This window comes from Clarias gariepinus, chromosome 8 (assembly GCF_024256425.1).
Source record: "Clarias gariepinus isolate MV-2021 ecotype Netherlands chromosome 8, CGAR_prim_01v2, whole genome shotgun sequence".
Lineage (NCBI taxonomy): Eukaryota > Metazoa > Chordata > Actinopteri > Siluriformes > Clariidae > Clarias > Clarias gariepinus.
Genome location: NC_071107.1, coordinates 22,672,211 through 22,687,807, shown reverse-complemented (window position 1 = coordinate 22,687,807; position 15,597 = coordinate 22,672,211). Strand labels below are relative to the sequence as shown.

General features: G+C 38.5%; 2 protein-coding genes across 2 annotated transcripts in view; one reads left to right on the top strand and one right to left on the bottom strand.

The window, feature by feature from the left end:
* The window catches only part of metap1 (methionyl aminopeptidase 1), a 30,657-nt gene extending 23,978 nt beyond the window's left edge, over positions 1-6,679 (top strand). The window contains exon 11 of the mRNA XM_053502982.1: positions 6,486-6,679. Coding sequence (XP_053358957.1) covers positions 6,486-6,664 — 179 coding nt within the window. The 3' untranslated portion in view covers positions 6,665-6,679. The remainder of the gene's footprint in view (positions 1-6,485) is intronic.
* Positions 6,680-8,055: 1,376 nt separating this feature from the next.
* On the bottom strand, positions 8,056-12,315 carry LOC128529463 (alcohol dehydrogenase 1-like). Its single transcript, XM_053502984.1, has 9 exons — positions 12,201-12,315; positions 11,255-11,356; positions 10,973-11,114; positions 10,778-10,865; positions 10,315-10,538; positions 9,001-9,257; positions 8,758-8,890; positions 8,531-8,669; positions 8,056-8,450 (listed from the first exon to the last, which is right to left on the bottom strand). Exons 1-9 carry the CDS (start codon positions 12,216-12,218, stop codon positions 8,420-8,422), a joined length of 1,134 nt encoding a protein of 377 aa, XP_053358959.1. The 5' UTR covers positions 12,219-12,315; the 3' UTR covers positions 8,056-8,419.
* Between the last annotated feature and the right edge of the window lie 3,282 nt (positions 12,316-15,597).

Sequence of the window (15,597 nt, the reverse complement as noted above, 5' to 3'; positions counted from 1 at the left end):
CTTAGCAAGACTTTTTTTTTTATTAGGTTTACTTTAACCTTATTTTAAAAAATAAAGGAATGTATCTATTTGAATAGTGTTTGTTAAACAATTATTTTTCTACAAAATCTACTAGAAGTTTTTTACTTCATCAGCAACATTTCTGATCCGACTCCTTTTACCTCAAATTGCACTTGAATAATCATATAACTGAGATAAATCATGATTGCTTTTTGATTTTGTAGTGCTTTAAACCTAAATTCAGAGCTGATAATAAATATCCCACAGGCTCATTTCAGTAAATGAGATAAGTCATAACAATAAAACCCAAAACATTAAGCCCCAAGTTACCCTTTGCCTATTGTGGGCTGACCCCACAAGCCTTCTGTGTGTGCTATGGTGTCTGGCACTGGGATGTTAGCAGTGGATTCGAGTGCTGTGGTTTGCAAGGTTTCTATCATGGATTCAACTTGTTTGTCCAGCTTATTCCATGGATGCTCAAACAGATTGACATCTGGGGAATTTGGAGTCCAGACCATCATCCTTTAATCCTATGCCTGCCAAGTTCCATATGTGACAGACTGTGTGCACTGGGTGTTCTGGTGCCTTAGTTTCCTTTATCAGCATTTTGTGATGCATTGTAGAGTTTGTTCAGTAAAGTAGAGAAGCTGTAAACTGACGTGGGGCAGGCATAGGGCTATGTAATACAGAGCTTACCTGGCTGTAGCTGAGACCAGGGTGTGATACTTCTTGTTAGGATCCTATCAATGTAGCAGTTATAGAAGATCTTAGGACCTCAGAGAGTCCCTTAAGCATCTATGGTGGTAAGGTTCTTCACCTGAATGTTAAAGGGACAGACATATGACAAGTCCTGTGTAATGTGGATGCCAAGGTACCACAATTTGTTTAAACTCACAAAGTAAAACATGAAGGTGGTAGCTCCTCTCTGATATATTCTGTAGTCCACTGTCAACTCCTTATTCTCGCTGATGTTAAGAAGGAGGTTCTTCCCCTGGGATCATATCAGTAAGCATTTAATATCCTCCATGTAAATCTTTTTGTTATAATTAGTGATCAGGCCCACCATGTTCTCAGGCAACGTGACAGGGGGAGTAGAGTTGAAATAGACATAAAATTAGTGTATAAGTGTATAATGAGTAAAGCAGGGGGCCCAGGATACAACACTGAGGGGGCTCCTGCGCTGACAATAAAGGAGGATTAGATTTGTCTGCTCACGCATAGTGCTTATGGTCTGCCTGTTTGGAAGTTGGAGATCCACAGACCCAAACTGTACTGAACTGTAATCAACAAGCAGCCTTTTAACAGAAGTTCCCTTCCTGTGTCCTGGTGGCTCAGGACTGTAGTAGGATATGTGTGTGATGGAATTATTCTCTTTAACATTAATAGTAATCAGTAGAATCAGTTAGCTAAAAGCAGACGATGCACTGCTGACCAGTTTATGAGAAGTTGAGTTGAGCTTTACACCAGGAAGTAAGCATTCGTCTGAGAACGTCAGAAACCTTCTAGTTTCCAAGTATGCTTAAATGTTTATAAACTTGGCCTCTCTTCTGTGCAGGTGATTGGCAGGATGAAACATGGCCAGATGGTTAGACAGCTGTTACTCGAGATGGGAAACGCTCTGCGCCTCACTACACACAATGTCTCATGAACTTCTCCCGGAGTGCATCAAACCCGTCTGTTGTGACTTGTTTAAATAAATGATACCTGAGGGTGTAATTCATTTGTTATTGGCTAATGTACATAACTGTACTGCAAGGTTGATCTAACATTGCTAGGTTATTGGTCATTGGTGTTCAGTGTGTTTAAAACCCAGTCAAACCCATTTCACTGATCTGCCTTTCACTGATTCAAGATGTATTAAAACAGACTTTCCCTGTGGATTGTCTCTAAGTTGTGTGTTTTTCCACCCAAATGTAAGTAACCTGTTTGTCTGTGTTTCTCTCTGTTGACATATTAGTCAAGTTCCAGTTTTTAAAATAGTTTTGGGGAGTTTAAGATATTTTTTTATACAAACTTTCAAATGCATATTTTAAATTCCATATATATAAACTGTTTAGTGTTATTTCTTCAGCAACGGTTATTTTCTCCGACCCCTTCTCTGTCTGGTCCTTTTTCAGAACTTTACTGTTTACTATAAACCTTCTATAAAACATGGTTTGTTTGGTCATTCAATAGTTCAAATTGGGAAATGTTTATCAAGGGAGATTTCTGGCAGCTGGAGACCATCTTATTATACAATCAATAGTTAGAGTAAAAACTCTACTGAAATGTCTAAGGAATTATTCCTTTTTTTTATTGTTAAAATGCTTCAGAATCTACAGAGGATGTTTTGAATTTGCCGATCAAGATTCAGATGGTCAAGGGTCAGTCAAAAAGTATCTGCACTCTGGCTGTACAATCTATTGTAATTAACTTTTAGAAAAGACAAATATGGCAGCACAGTCACCTTGCACTTCCAGGGTCTGGGTTGGATTCCTGGCTATGTTCAATTCCTTCCTCCGTGTGCATGCAGTTTGCATGTTTTTTCTATGGTTGGTGGGTTTTCTCTCCGTGTACTCCAGTTTCCTCCCACAGTCCAAAGACATGCAGATTAGGTTAATTGGCATTTTCAGATTGCCCATAGTGTGTGCATAAGTATGTCAGTGTGTGTATGTGTGTGCCCTGTGATGGATTGGCACTCTGTCCAGGTTGTACCCCACCTTAAGCCCTCCCTGTTTCTGAACTATGTACACCCACAGACCACAAAAAAAAAAAGAAATCACTACACTCTTTTTTGTGCAAATTTGATATAACTGGAGTGCGGATAATTTTAACTAACGTATTTGGATTAGAGCTTGTCAGTTGGCTTCAGTCCTTAAGATATGCATGTGACTGAGACGCATGCACTTCCTCGTGTTGTTTAAGGTTTCAGAAGGGAGTTCCACAAAAGGAAATTTCTTTGAAGCTTAGCATTTGGCAGATTTTATCAAGTCATTTTATTAATCACTTAAGAAGGCTTCCCATTCTTATAAATGTCTTAGTATAAATGGGATGAGCTCATAAAATGTAAAATATAATTGCATTTGCATTTTTATTAGCACGGGTAACTATTTTATATAACAGTATCCACTCTGTAGGATTTATATAATCACATTATAATTGGACTGGAAAATCTAATTCCACTTGGTGGGTTATAAGCTTATAATGGCATGCAGGTTAAATATGTTAACAGAGTAAACAGAAGTACAAACATTAAACACATTTTCTAAGTATTTCTAAATTTTATATTATAAACCCTTTTAAAGACAAAATGCCCAATTTGAAAGCTTGTGAAAAGATGAAGAATGATTAGCAGAAGACATGGCAGAAGTAGTAAGGACCTTGGTGTCAAGTAGCTGTGGTTTTTGGTCGCTTTGCCTCTATCACTAAGACACATTCAGGATGGTTCGAATGCTATAAGAAAGGAAATGAGTGTTACATAAATAATCATTTTAAATCAAGATATTTAAACGAACGATAATCCATTTACCATTCTCCTTTTTTACGAGTTCAATGGCAACACTTATAGTATGAGTAACGAATTCATCCAGCTTTATACGACCAGCCATGTAGTCTAGGACTAGCTTGGGAACAGAATCCTTGCGCTTAAAGCCTGAGACATAGAGATATGCAACGATCAACTGAGGCACATTTTCCTTTTTGTAGTCTTAGGTCAAGCTGGAACAATACAAGCAATGTAGACAAATTAGTGTTTTAATCAAAGTCCAGGCAACGGAATAATGGCAGGCGGCGGTCCAGTGGTCCAATAAACGAAGCGAGGGTGGAAAGGCAGGCGGCAGGTAGTCAAAAGACAATTGGGATGGCAACGAGAGATCAAACAGGAATAAACGCATGCAGCATGTCAGCAGCAGCAAAACAAGACTTTGCGAGGTGGTGAGCGTGAGCAGGCTATTTAAAGTCTGTGGGTAATGGTTGACGCCTGTGCTGGTGATTAGCCCCAGGAACGGGGTTGTGGGTAATGGAGTCCGAATTGAAACTAGTCCTCCGGTGATCGTTCCCTCTGGTGGTGATCTAAGAGGAGCCTCCAAGGCTGAATTCATGACAACGCATTGTGTACTTGTGTCGTTTTCTTACCAGCCACGCTCACACAGGTTAGTCTTTAGGTTCTTACAAAACTTGCACTCTCTACACTGAGAGAGGAAGGGGGAAATGACCTTATCACCTTCAAAAAACATGATCATGCACAGCAGGGGTCAGTACACTACAGGCAAGCAAGCAGGAGCAATCCAGAGAAGCAAACTTTTAGGTGTTCTCTGCCTGGTTTGAATTTGTGACTCCAGGTCCAACACTCTCTACCACGCCTGCCGCCTCATGTCCAAGTACAACAGGAAATCCGTCCTTATGCTTTCCCTCATATAGATGATACAAGTTTGTGTGACAAACACCGGTAGCGATTACCTACCAGACAGGACAGGATCATGGTACACCTCATGGCTCAGTTAAAAAAGTATATAATCTTTAGAAATTAAGTTTAATTTTAAACAGATGTTTTTATAAAAGTAACAGCAGTCTTCAAGTCATGAAGAAAAAATGTCCAACCTTGAAATGTATTTCATTCTTTTGGGGTGGAGCCACTTCAATCTCCTCTATCACAAGAAGTGTATTGGGCTCCCAAGCTACAGCAGCTCGACATTTAATCACTTAGAAACAGCACAATTTTGTACTGGTGTACTGGAGACTTTCTTCCTCACAGGCATAGTGAAATATGGTTATGCACACTGCATTTTACAAGTTTGTTTAATATTAAATGGGTTACTGATGGTGGAACTGGTTATCAGCAGATCTTATTGTTTTTCTAAGAACATCCTTCTGTTGATGCTTCATATTTTTCAGTATGTCCAATATAACATTGGTGTCATATTTAACTTGAATTTAAAAAGCAATAAATGCAATAACACTTAATATCCAATTAAAATTTAGGTTAATAATTGCATGTTTTGGCAAAATACAGAATTATGTTTGCCACTGTAGCTGCAATCAATTTCTTTAAACATGTTCCACATTATGCAGTGGCAATAAGTGTGGTACTGTATTTAAACACTAGGTTACTGTAAGTTTCTTAAACTGAACCTTAACCAATTTTTCATGGCAGGATCTAACCAACAAGCTTAGTAGGATGAATTCATATCAATCTTTCAGATGCAAAGAGCAGCTATTGATACAACAGAAATGAGACGTACCTTTCCTGCAATGGCCATGTCTTATTACACATTCCTGTTCAGCAACTATCTGTAATGCTGCAAGGAAAGAAACAGAAAGTAATCTGGGCCATCGGAGACCTGCTAGAAAAAAGGAAAAAGAGCTCCTTTGAGGTGTGATCAAAGAAAGAACATCATCACACAGAGGTTCTGGACGTTCAGCCCGGGAGAGGGGAGACAACAAGTACCTTTACTGCATCAAAACAGTAGAGGAGGTGTGTAACACTGAGCTTACCTGACTGCGTATGAGAACAGTCCATTGATCAGATGGCTGAGATCCTTTACTATCTTCCAGGTCTAGGTCCAGCACAACTTGCTGTATATTCAGTACATTTCAGGTCAAAGAGCTTAGTGTGGATTGTGTACTCAGCTGATCACACCACCTTTTGGAAAGCCTGACTATCTAGTGTGATGCTGTTCTAAAGCCAGGGTATCATGCTTTCTGTCAGTTCTTGATGCAGCAGTTATAATAATTCTTTGGCACCTCAGAAGATAGTGTTAAGTCCCGTAAGCATCTAAGGTGGTAAAGATGTTGATGGGCATTCCTCACCAAGATGCTAGAGTGACAGGAATATAAGTTATGCGTAATGTGGGCACCAAGGTATCACAACCTGTCCGGTCTCCACTGGCAGACAGTTGATTATTAAGGTGGTAGATCCTCTCTGATATGTTCTGTGGTCACCTATCAATTTCTTTGTGTTGTGAGGGAAAGAAACAGGCTTTTGTGCTGGCATCAGATCTGCGGGCATTTAATTTTCTCCTAGTAGACATTCTTGTCATAACAGTAAAGTATATATTATACTCTGTTAATAACATTGAGCAAGATCAACTGCTGAGAATGAAGGAGGGTTAGATTAGTCTGCTCACCTATATTGCTTATGGTATGCCTTTCAGGAAGTTCCATGAATCCAGGGCCTCCAATTTGGTGGTGAGTTTAGAGGGGATTAAATATTAAATACTCAGTTGTAATCAACAAGCAGCCTTTTGACAGAAGTTCCCTTTCTGAATCCAGATGGCTCAGGACTGTGAGTAGGATATGTGTGTGTTGGAATTGTTCTCTTCAACCATTACCAATAATTAGTAGAACCAGTTATCTAAAAGCAGACAATGCACTGTTGATACCAGTTCATAAGAATTTGGGTTGGGCCAAAAAGTAAGCATGTGTCTAAAACATCAGAAACCTTCCAGGTTTTTTTCTTTCCAAGTATGCTTTGAATGTTTATAAACTTGGCCCTCTCCTCTACGCAGGTGGTTGGCAGGATGAGACATGGCCAGATGGTTGGACAGCTGTTACTCGAGATGGGAAACGCTCTGCCCAGTTTGAACACACACTTCTGGTGACCGAAACAGGTTGTGAGATTCTCACTCGTCAACTGAATGAAAATGTCGTGCTCACTTCCTGTCACAGATGTAACATGCTCGGGTGAGAACACAGGCCCTTCCAGCAGTGGACACATCTGCTCCGCCCCTGTCACTGATCAGCCAATCCTGTTGTGGTTCTCTGTTGGGCAGAAGATTATTGGCCAAGTGGCCATAGTTATGTGGAAGCGCAGATTTGTTTATTCATGAATTTGTCATCTAAACAATCGTAGGACTCAACTTGGATCTGATCAGACTGGAAGGTACCAACCATCGACCATCCAGTGCCACCACCGTTTGTTTGGAGGATGTGTGTGTGTGTTTGTGTGTGTGTGTGTGTACATGCGCACACAGTTAATAAAATGAGGCGTGTAAGTTCAGGATACTGTGTGTGTGTCCAAGTATGAATGGTAAGCAATGTCATGTGTTTCCAAATGATACCAAACAGGCTAATTAATCACATCCTTCTTCATTTTTTTCTTTCCTTTCTGGTTTATCCAAAATAAACCTGTCCACATTTTTCTGATTACAGAGTGCCTCACTATACACAATGTTTTATAAAGTTCTACCAGAGTGCATCAGACCCTTCTGTTGTAACTTGTTTAAATAAATGATATGTGAGGGTGTAATTCATTTGTGATTGGCTAATGTAGTAGTAAGTGAACTGGTCTACGGGGTTGATCTAACATTGCTGGGTTATTGACCTGCCATTCACTGAGTCAAGTTGTAAATTTTCCCTGTGGATTGTGTTTTTTCACCCTAATGTGAAACCTGAAACCTGTGAGTAACCTATGTGTGTCTGTGTGTTATTTGTCAAGGTCCAGTTTGAGATATTGTTTATACAAACTTGCAAAAGCTTAATTCTACATTAATAAAATGTTTAGTGTAATTTATTCAGCAACTGTCCTTTTCTATGACCCCTTCTCTGTCTAGTCATTTTCAAGAACTTTATTATTTACTATGAGCTCTGCATGAAACATGGTTTGTTTGGTAACTCACTAGTTCAAATTGGGAAATGTTTATCCAGGGAGATTTCTGGCAGCTGGAGCCAATCTTATTATACAATCAATGGTTAGTGTTCAAACAATTCTACTGAAATATATAAGGAATTATTCCTTTTTTGGATTGTTAAAATAATTGAGGATGTACAGCTGTACATGTCTTGAATTTGATGTTCAGGCTTGAGTTTGTATTTGCAAAACATTGTTTGAATTAGAGCCTGTCAGTTGGCTTCAGTCCTCCAAAGATATATATAAAACAATTTTCTCATGTTGGTTAAGGACATGGAGTCGGGTTCAAAATGTATTTACACAAAAGAAAAATGAGCTAACATTTTTTTGGAGCTTAGCGTTTGGCCGATTCTCCCAGGTCATTCTATAAGTAACTTTTCGGCTTTTGATTTTTATAAACATGTTGGTGTGAATGGAATGAACTCATAAAATTAAATGCAGAAACATAATTGTGTTTGTATTTTTATTAGCACATGCATCTATTTTACATATCCACTCTGTAGGATTTATATAATTATTATATAATAATATCTGGACAATTCCAGTTGGTGGATTATAGGCTTATAATGGCATGCATGTTAAATACACTAATTGAGTATAATTGGGTACTAACATTATAACATCAAGTAACTAACATTAAACACATTTTCTGAGTATTCTTACATTTTAGATTATGAAACCCTTTAAAAGACAAAATGCCTAATTTGAAAGCTTGTTAAAAGATAAAGAATGATAAGCAGAAGACATGGGAGAAGTAGTAAGGACTTCTGTCTTGGTGTCAAATAGCTGTGGTTTTTGGGCCCTCTGCCCTTCTTACTTTGACACATTCAGGATGGTTCGAATGCTATAATAAAGGAAATTATTGTTAATTTTTTTTTTTTAAAGTCAAGATATTTAAAAGCAGTTGAATGATAATGTATTTACCATCCTCCTTTTTTCATGAGTTCAATGGCATCATTGACTTGCTCAAGACCCATAGTATGAGTCACAAATTCATCCAGCTTTATGCGGCCAGCCATGTAGTCTAGGACTAGCTTGGGAACAGAATCCTTGCTCTTAAAGCCTGAGACACACAGATATACAAAGATAAAAAAAAAAAACAACATTTCCATTCAGTAGCCTTTGGTTAATGTTAGTATTCACCAGGTTACCTCCGAAAAGTGATCCCTTCCAGGTTTTTCCAGCAATTAGCTGAATTGGTCGTGCAGAGAAGTCACTAACATCTGTCCAGCCAACCAGCACACTCACCCCCCATCCTTTAACACACGACTCAAGTGCAGTCCTCTTAAAAAAATTAAAATCAATAAATAATAATAATAATATTAATAATAATAATTCTGTTTAATTTTGTCATAAGAAAAAGACCAATGCACAAAAGTGTTATCACAGCTTACCATAACAGCCACATTGCCCACACACTCCAGGGAGAAATCCACACCTCCATTGGTCATTTCTGCCAGAACCTCACTCACAGGCTTATTGTGTGATTTAGGGTTCACAAATTCAGTGGCTCCAAGTACCTTTGCCTTTTCGAACTTCTGTTCATTTATGTCCACAGCGATTATCCTGGAAGCTCCAGCATTCTTACATCCCATTACTGCAGCAAGGCCTACGGCACCAAGCCCGAACACTGCGCACACTGACCCGGGCTCTACCTATAGTCATATACAGTACAGTGCATCTCAAAATATTAGAACATTATTATAAAGTAAAATTTGTGATTTAAAAAGTGAAAGTCTTATATATTTTAGATTACAATTACATGTAAAGTTAAGTATTTCCAAATTGCTCATGATAATCCAGTATCTCAAAATATTAGAATATTCCTGAAGAACAACCATAAAATGATTCACAATACAGAAATTCTAAAAATGTATGTTAATTTATGCAATCAATACTTGGTCATGGCTCCTTTATTACAGAGCCTTCAGCTCCTTTGTATTGTTGGGTCGAGAGTTTCTCATCGTCCTGTTGACGATTCCCTATAGAATATCAGGTCAGGAAAGTTACCTGGCCAAACAAGCACAGTAATATCATCGTCAGCAAACTAGTTAGTTCTAGTTTTCACACTGTGGGCCAGTGCTAATCAGCATCTCCATAAAGCTTGTCAGAAGCAAGAAGTGCTATTAAATCTCCTAATAGATACTTTGGACTTGATAAAACACAGTGGACCAACACCAGCAGATGACATACTGTAGCACCCCAAATCATCACCACCTGTGGAAACTCCACACTGGACTTTCAACCAACTTGGATTATTTGCCATTGTACTCTTTTTCCAGACTATAGGACCTTGATATCCAAATGAAATGCAAAGTTTACTTACATGCAGAAAGAGGACTTTGGATCAATGGTCTAGTTCTTTTCCGCCAAAGCCAAGGTAAGATGCTTCTGACATTATTTCTGGTTCAGGGGTCGCTTGAAACTATTAATGCAACAGTTGTAGCCTATTTCCTGATGATGGCTCTTGATGCACTTATTACAACCTCCCTCCACTTGAAGCTCTCCCAAATTCTTTAAACTGCTTTGCTTGACAATATTCTTGATCCTTGTTTCTTGTGCACCTATTCCTACCTCTTTCCTATGTGTGTACTAAATGATGCTAAGAGATACTTGGTATTTACATATTTTTGTATGGTATTTCACTCTGCATGGTATTTAACTCTAAATGAAATATTCTAATATGTAGGAAAAAAACAGCACTATACGTGCCTTGGCGGTGTTGATTGCTGCCCCATAGCCAGTGGAAATCCCACAGCCAAGCAGACAAACGCGGTCCATTCGAGCATCATCATGGACCTTCGCCACAGCAATCTGGTTCATGACTGTGTACTCAGAGAAGGTGCTGGTGCCCATGAACTGCAGGACAGGCTTACCACGACAGGAGAAGCGTGTTGTGGTTTCTGACATCTGAGAATATCGGTCACTAGACCTGTGTACAAACAAGTTCACTGTCCCTTCAACATTTACCTTTATTTATTTAATACAAATCTTTAGTCAATGGGACTTGAATTACAACTTGTTGCATAAATGTTGCATAAATTACATAACAACCTCTGTTAGAGTTTGCTATGTTAAAGTGTCCTGTTTACATGTTACAGTACATACATGGCTAAACATGTATCTTGCCCACTACTCTGCCTGCATTGTGTACTTGTGTTGTTTTCTTACCAGCCATGCTCACAGAGGTTAGTCTTTGGGTTCTTACAAAACTTGCACTCTCTACACTGGGAGATGAAGAGGGGAATGACCTTATCACCTTCAAAAAAACATGATCATGCACAGCAGAGGTCAGTACACTACAGGCAAGCAAGCAGGAGCAATCCAGAGAAGCAGAGCGAATTGTGAACTTTTAGGTGCACTTACCTGGTTTGAACTCGGTTACTCCAGGTCCAACACTCTCCACCACGCCAGCCCCCTCATGTCCAAGGACAGCAGGAAAGCCATCTTTATGCTTTCCCTCAAATAGATGGTACAAGTCGGTGTGACAAACACCGGTAGCGATTACCTACCAGACAGGACAGGTTCTTAGTATGCCTCGTGCCCCAGTTTAAAAAAAAAACGTTCATAAATGAAAAAATAATAAAATAATTTATATGTGTTATTTATTAAAGCAACAGTTAAAGTCATGAAAAAGAAATGTCCAACCTTGATACGTATTTCATTCTTTTGAGGTGGAGCCACTTCAATCTCTTCTATCACTAGAGGAGTATTGGGCTCCCAAGCTACAGCAGCCCGACATTTAATAACCTAGAAACACACACATGCACAATATTGTGGTGTACTGAACTGAGACTGTGTTCCTCACAGGCATATTTAAATATATGGTTATGCACTCTGCAGATTTACTGATCCCTGACAATTCATGGAAACTCTCCAAGCGTCTGTTTTCGCCTCTTGAGCAATGTTTGTCTTTGGTGGAGGTTATAAGTGAGATTTCACAACAGAGTTTAATATTAAATGGATTCCTGATGTTCCAGCTTTAGTATTGGGTACTGTAAGTACTGATGGTGGGCCTGGTTTTCAGCAACTCTTATTGTGTTTCTAAGAACATCCTTCGGGAGGGCGGGGGTCTTTTTATCTACATCAACTCCGGCTTCACATTTTCTTATACTGTATTTTCCTTTATGTCCAATGTAATTATGTCATATTTAACATGAATTAAAAATCTAAACGCAGTAACATTTGATACTTCAAAACTAGGTTGATCATGTAGGTTGTTACATTGTGCTTCCCAAATTAAAGAAAAATATACAGTACATTATGTCAAAATCAAGAGATAGGAAAGAGATTATGCAACAAAGGGTAAAGTAGCACTTTTACATTTTGTCAAAATACAGAATCTCAGAAAAAAATCAGACCATGATTGCTACTGTAGGACTGTATGCAGTCTATAAGAACTTTTTAAAACCATGTTGCTGATTTATAATCAAAAATAATCAAAGCCTTGGTTACTGTAAGTTTTTTTAAACTGAAACGTAGCCAATTGATTATGGCAGGATTTAACTAATAAGCTTAGAAAGGTAAATTCAAATCAAACTTTCAGATACAAAGAGCAGCTATTAATACAACATAAAGAGGAAACTAACCATACCTTTCCTGCAGTGGCCATGTCTTATTGCTGTCACTTCAACTGAGAAAGAAAAGGAGAGAGGGAGAACGAAAGAGAGCAAAAAGTGTTCGGCTCACAATTATATATACAAGGCCAAAATCGCTATAAGGCGGGACCACCTTCCACTAACTCTCTCTAAGGAGGAGCTTCAGGCTATCCAACAGATTTATAGGAAGCTTAACAAATGTCACGTTGCTGAAATACTATAAATATATAACTATTTTTTTGTTTAATGATTTATGTATAACCTATGATAATAGCTTGTGATAAGAGCCATATGGTAGCTAGGATTAGGGAAGAGATGCATTGTGCCTGGAGTCAGAAGTCATACAAAGGCTTTTGTAATGAATCAATGGAGCTACATATTTTCACACAACATAGAAACTTGTTTTTAAGCTTGAGCTGGCTTTTTTTTTACCTTGTAATAAGTAACCATGCTGATAAACAATTGTAAATGATAAAGTGCTGAATATTTCCCACCCTGTAGCATTCTGCTCTGCTTGCAGGAGCTCCTCCATTTCTGATATACTGTACCAGTATAACTAGAGACTTTTTCCATTCCTTTTCTTCCCATTTTTTTTTTACATCATACTGGCTGAGACAGCTCTAAAACTATGTAAGAATAGGAGCCAACATCTGGGTGATTTTATAGTAGTTACTACACTGAAACTTGCATGCATGACATTTAGAGTTATGCAATCTTTTAAATCTGGTGACTTTAATCTTTCATTTTCATGCACTAGCCAATGTGTCTCAGCTGAGCCTTTTAAGGGAAGGTTTAAGGCTAGGTCTTTCATACAAACACAACAATACAGGCATTATTTTAAATGCAGACGTACAGTATATCACTGATGCTCTATTCTTTTTCCATGAGACCTACTGTATATACAGTTTACTCTCATTTGTTTTACAGTAAAATTACATCACATAAGATGCAAAATGCTTGCGAAATATGGCTTATGGGTATTGTTTTACACTTGTTTTCTTTGCAAGATTTTTGATTATGTTTCCTCTACCAACATTTTAAAATATAACAGTATCTGGGTTGCGTAACTTGTGAGTGTTTGTTAAATAGTGTAGAACAATTGTTTCTCTAATAAAAATCTGCTTGAAATTAATTACTTTTTGTAACTCAATGTTCATCATCAGCTTTTCTGATCATACACAGATGATTCATTCACCTCAAACTGCAAAAAACAAGCAAATTATGATTCCTTCTCTGTTTTTCAGTGGTTCAAACCTGAATTTTATCATTTAGAGTTGACAATAAATATTCAACAGGCTCGTGATACACCAATCAGCAATAACATTAAAACCTAACACATTAAGCCCAGTATTGTGCCATCAGGACTGTTCTGTGCGTGATGGCGCCACAAGACCCTTGACTGTGTGCTGTGGTTTCTGGCACCAGGATGTTAGCAGTGGATCCTTCGGGTGCTATGGGTTGCTATGGGTTGCAAGGTTGGGCCCTCCATGGATTGATCTTCTTTGTATGGCACTTTCTATGGATGCTCAATCAGATTGAGATCTGAGGAATTTAGAGGCCAGGTCAATAACTTTGCTTGCTAAGCCCTATACAGTATACAACAAGATTTCTATCATGGCCAGCAGGAACTTTTTTTCTAGTGTTATGAAAAAAAGTGTTGTGGCTGATTGGTGCATAAGTGGGCACATAAATATTCACTCTGCTTTTTTGTTCTACTAATTTTATTAAATCTCTTCTTTTTTTTTTTTTTACATTCCAAACTATTAGGGTTGTTCATTTCTGAAACTAATGCTGTTTTCTTGTGTGTTTGTTTCCCAATTTGGTACTAGCAAAGTCATATCTTGACCACCTCTGCATTAGCTTAAATTGCATCAGCTTATTCAAATGATGCAGAGGCGAAGTGTGTGCTGTAATCAGCTGAAAGGCAGGCCAATAAAAATCAACATAAGGACTGTGCACTGACATGTACCTAGGTAAAGTCGATATTGACTCAGGCTGCATGTTCACTGCCTGACCAAATTTAAATCACACACTTCTATTTGATTGGCGTGCCTTTTACACTGATTACAGCACACATTCACCCTGGCATCATTTGGATGAGCTCATGGAATATCACTACATTTATTTCTCTCCAGGATCATGTTGATAATACAAGGTACGAACTGCTGCATAAAGTCTTCTCCAGCGCATCCCAAATATTCTCAGTAGGGTTAAGGTCTGGACTCTCTGGTGGCCAATCCATGTGTAAATATGATGTTTTATGCTCCCTGAACCACTCCTTCACAATGGGAGCCCAATAAATCCAGGCATTGTCATCATGTTCATCAGGGAAGAAAGAAAATCCACTGGATTCAGTATCTTCAGGTAGTGAGCTTACTGTTGGGACCATGATATTGCTGAACCTAGACCTGACCAACAGAAGCAACCTCAGATCAAACCACTGCCCCAGACTTGTATCTACATGATTGAACAGGATAAATCTGGACTCAACGACCAATTTCCAACGCTCCACTGTCCATTCTTTATGCTCCCTATCAAATTAAAGCCTTTTTTTATTTCCCCTTACATGCATTTCTAAAGATTACACAGCTGTTAAGTCCCAATATCTTTAGAATTTTTTTTTAGTTTGACATGGTTATTTATGAAATAAGATGCTACTCACTGCATCAGTTAGGGTTAAAAATTTGCTGACAGCTGAAACATATTAATCTCTGCAGTATTTATCCAATGGGAGGCTCTTACCTATCTGACTAGTTAAAGGCTCAAGACAACACGGTTTCCCGATGCCTCAGAACAACAAGGCTAGGGAAAGTGGATGTAAGCAGATCCGCAGAAACATTTAGAAATACAACTTTCAAAACACAGCACAGCCTAAAAACGGGTTTGCTATGCTCTTGCATTCAAGATCACCTGATTGCATTAATTGTGTTAAATCTCATCCGATCCGTCAGTTCATGCAGTTTAAGTGTGGTCTGATCTATGTACTCTGTATAAAATGTCAGAGTGTTAGCTGCTAACTGTGAACTTTTTAAACCTCACACATACCACACGTCCCAGAACACCAGATCGTGAAGGGGTTCGCCCGGGTCTCATCTCTCCCATCACTACCTCTGTTCATGGCCTAAAGACGCAACAACAGTTGTGTAAAAGACATAGTTGAAAAAAGAAGTAATTGTGTCTTCTTTTTATCTTTTATGTGTTTGCGTCTTACCTTGCCGACCTCTGCTACTGTTTTATGAACTTTAAATATTGGCCGTCTGTTTTATATTGTTTGCATATCCCATGACCTTTGAACTAGCATTGTGTTGTGAGTTTATTAAAATCAGTCAAACTGCACTTTTGTCCTTACTTTATTCCCTGCCAAGCCTGAAACAACTGAAAACACACTACTAC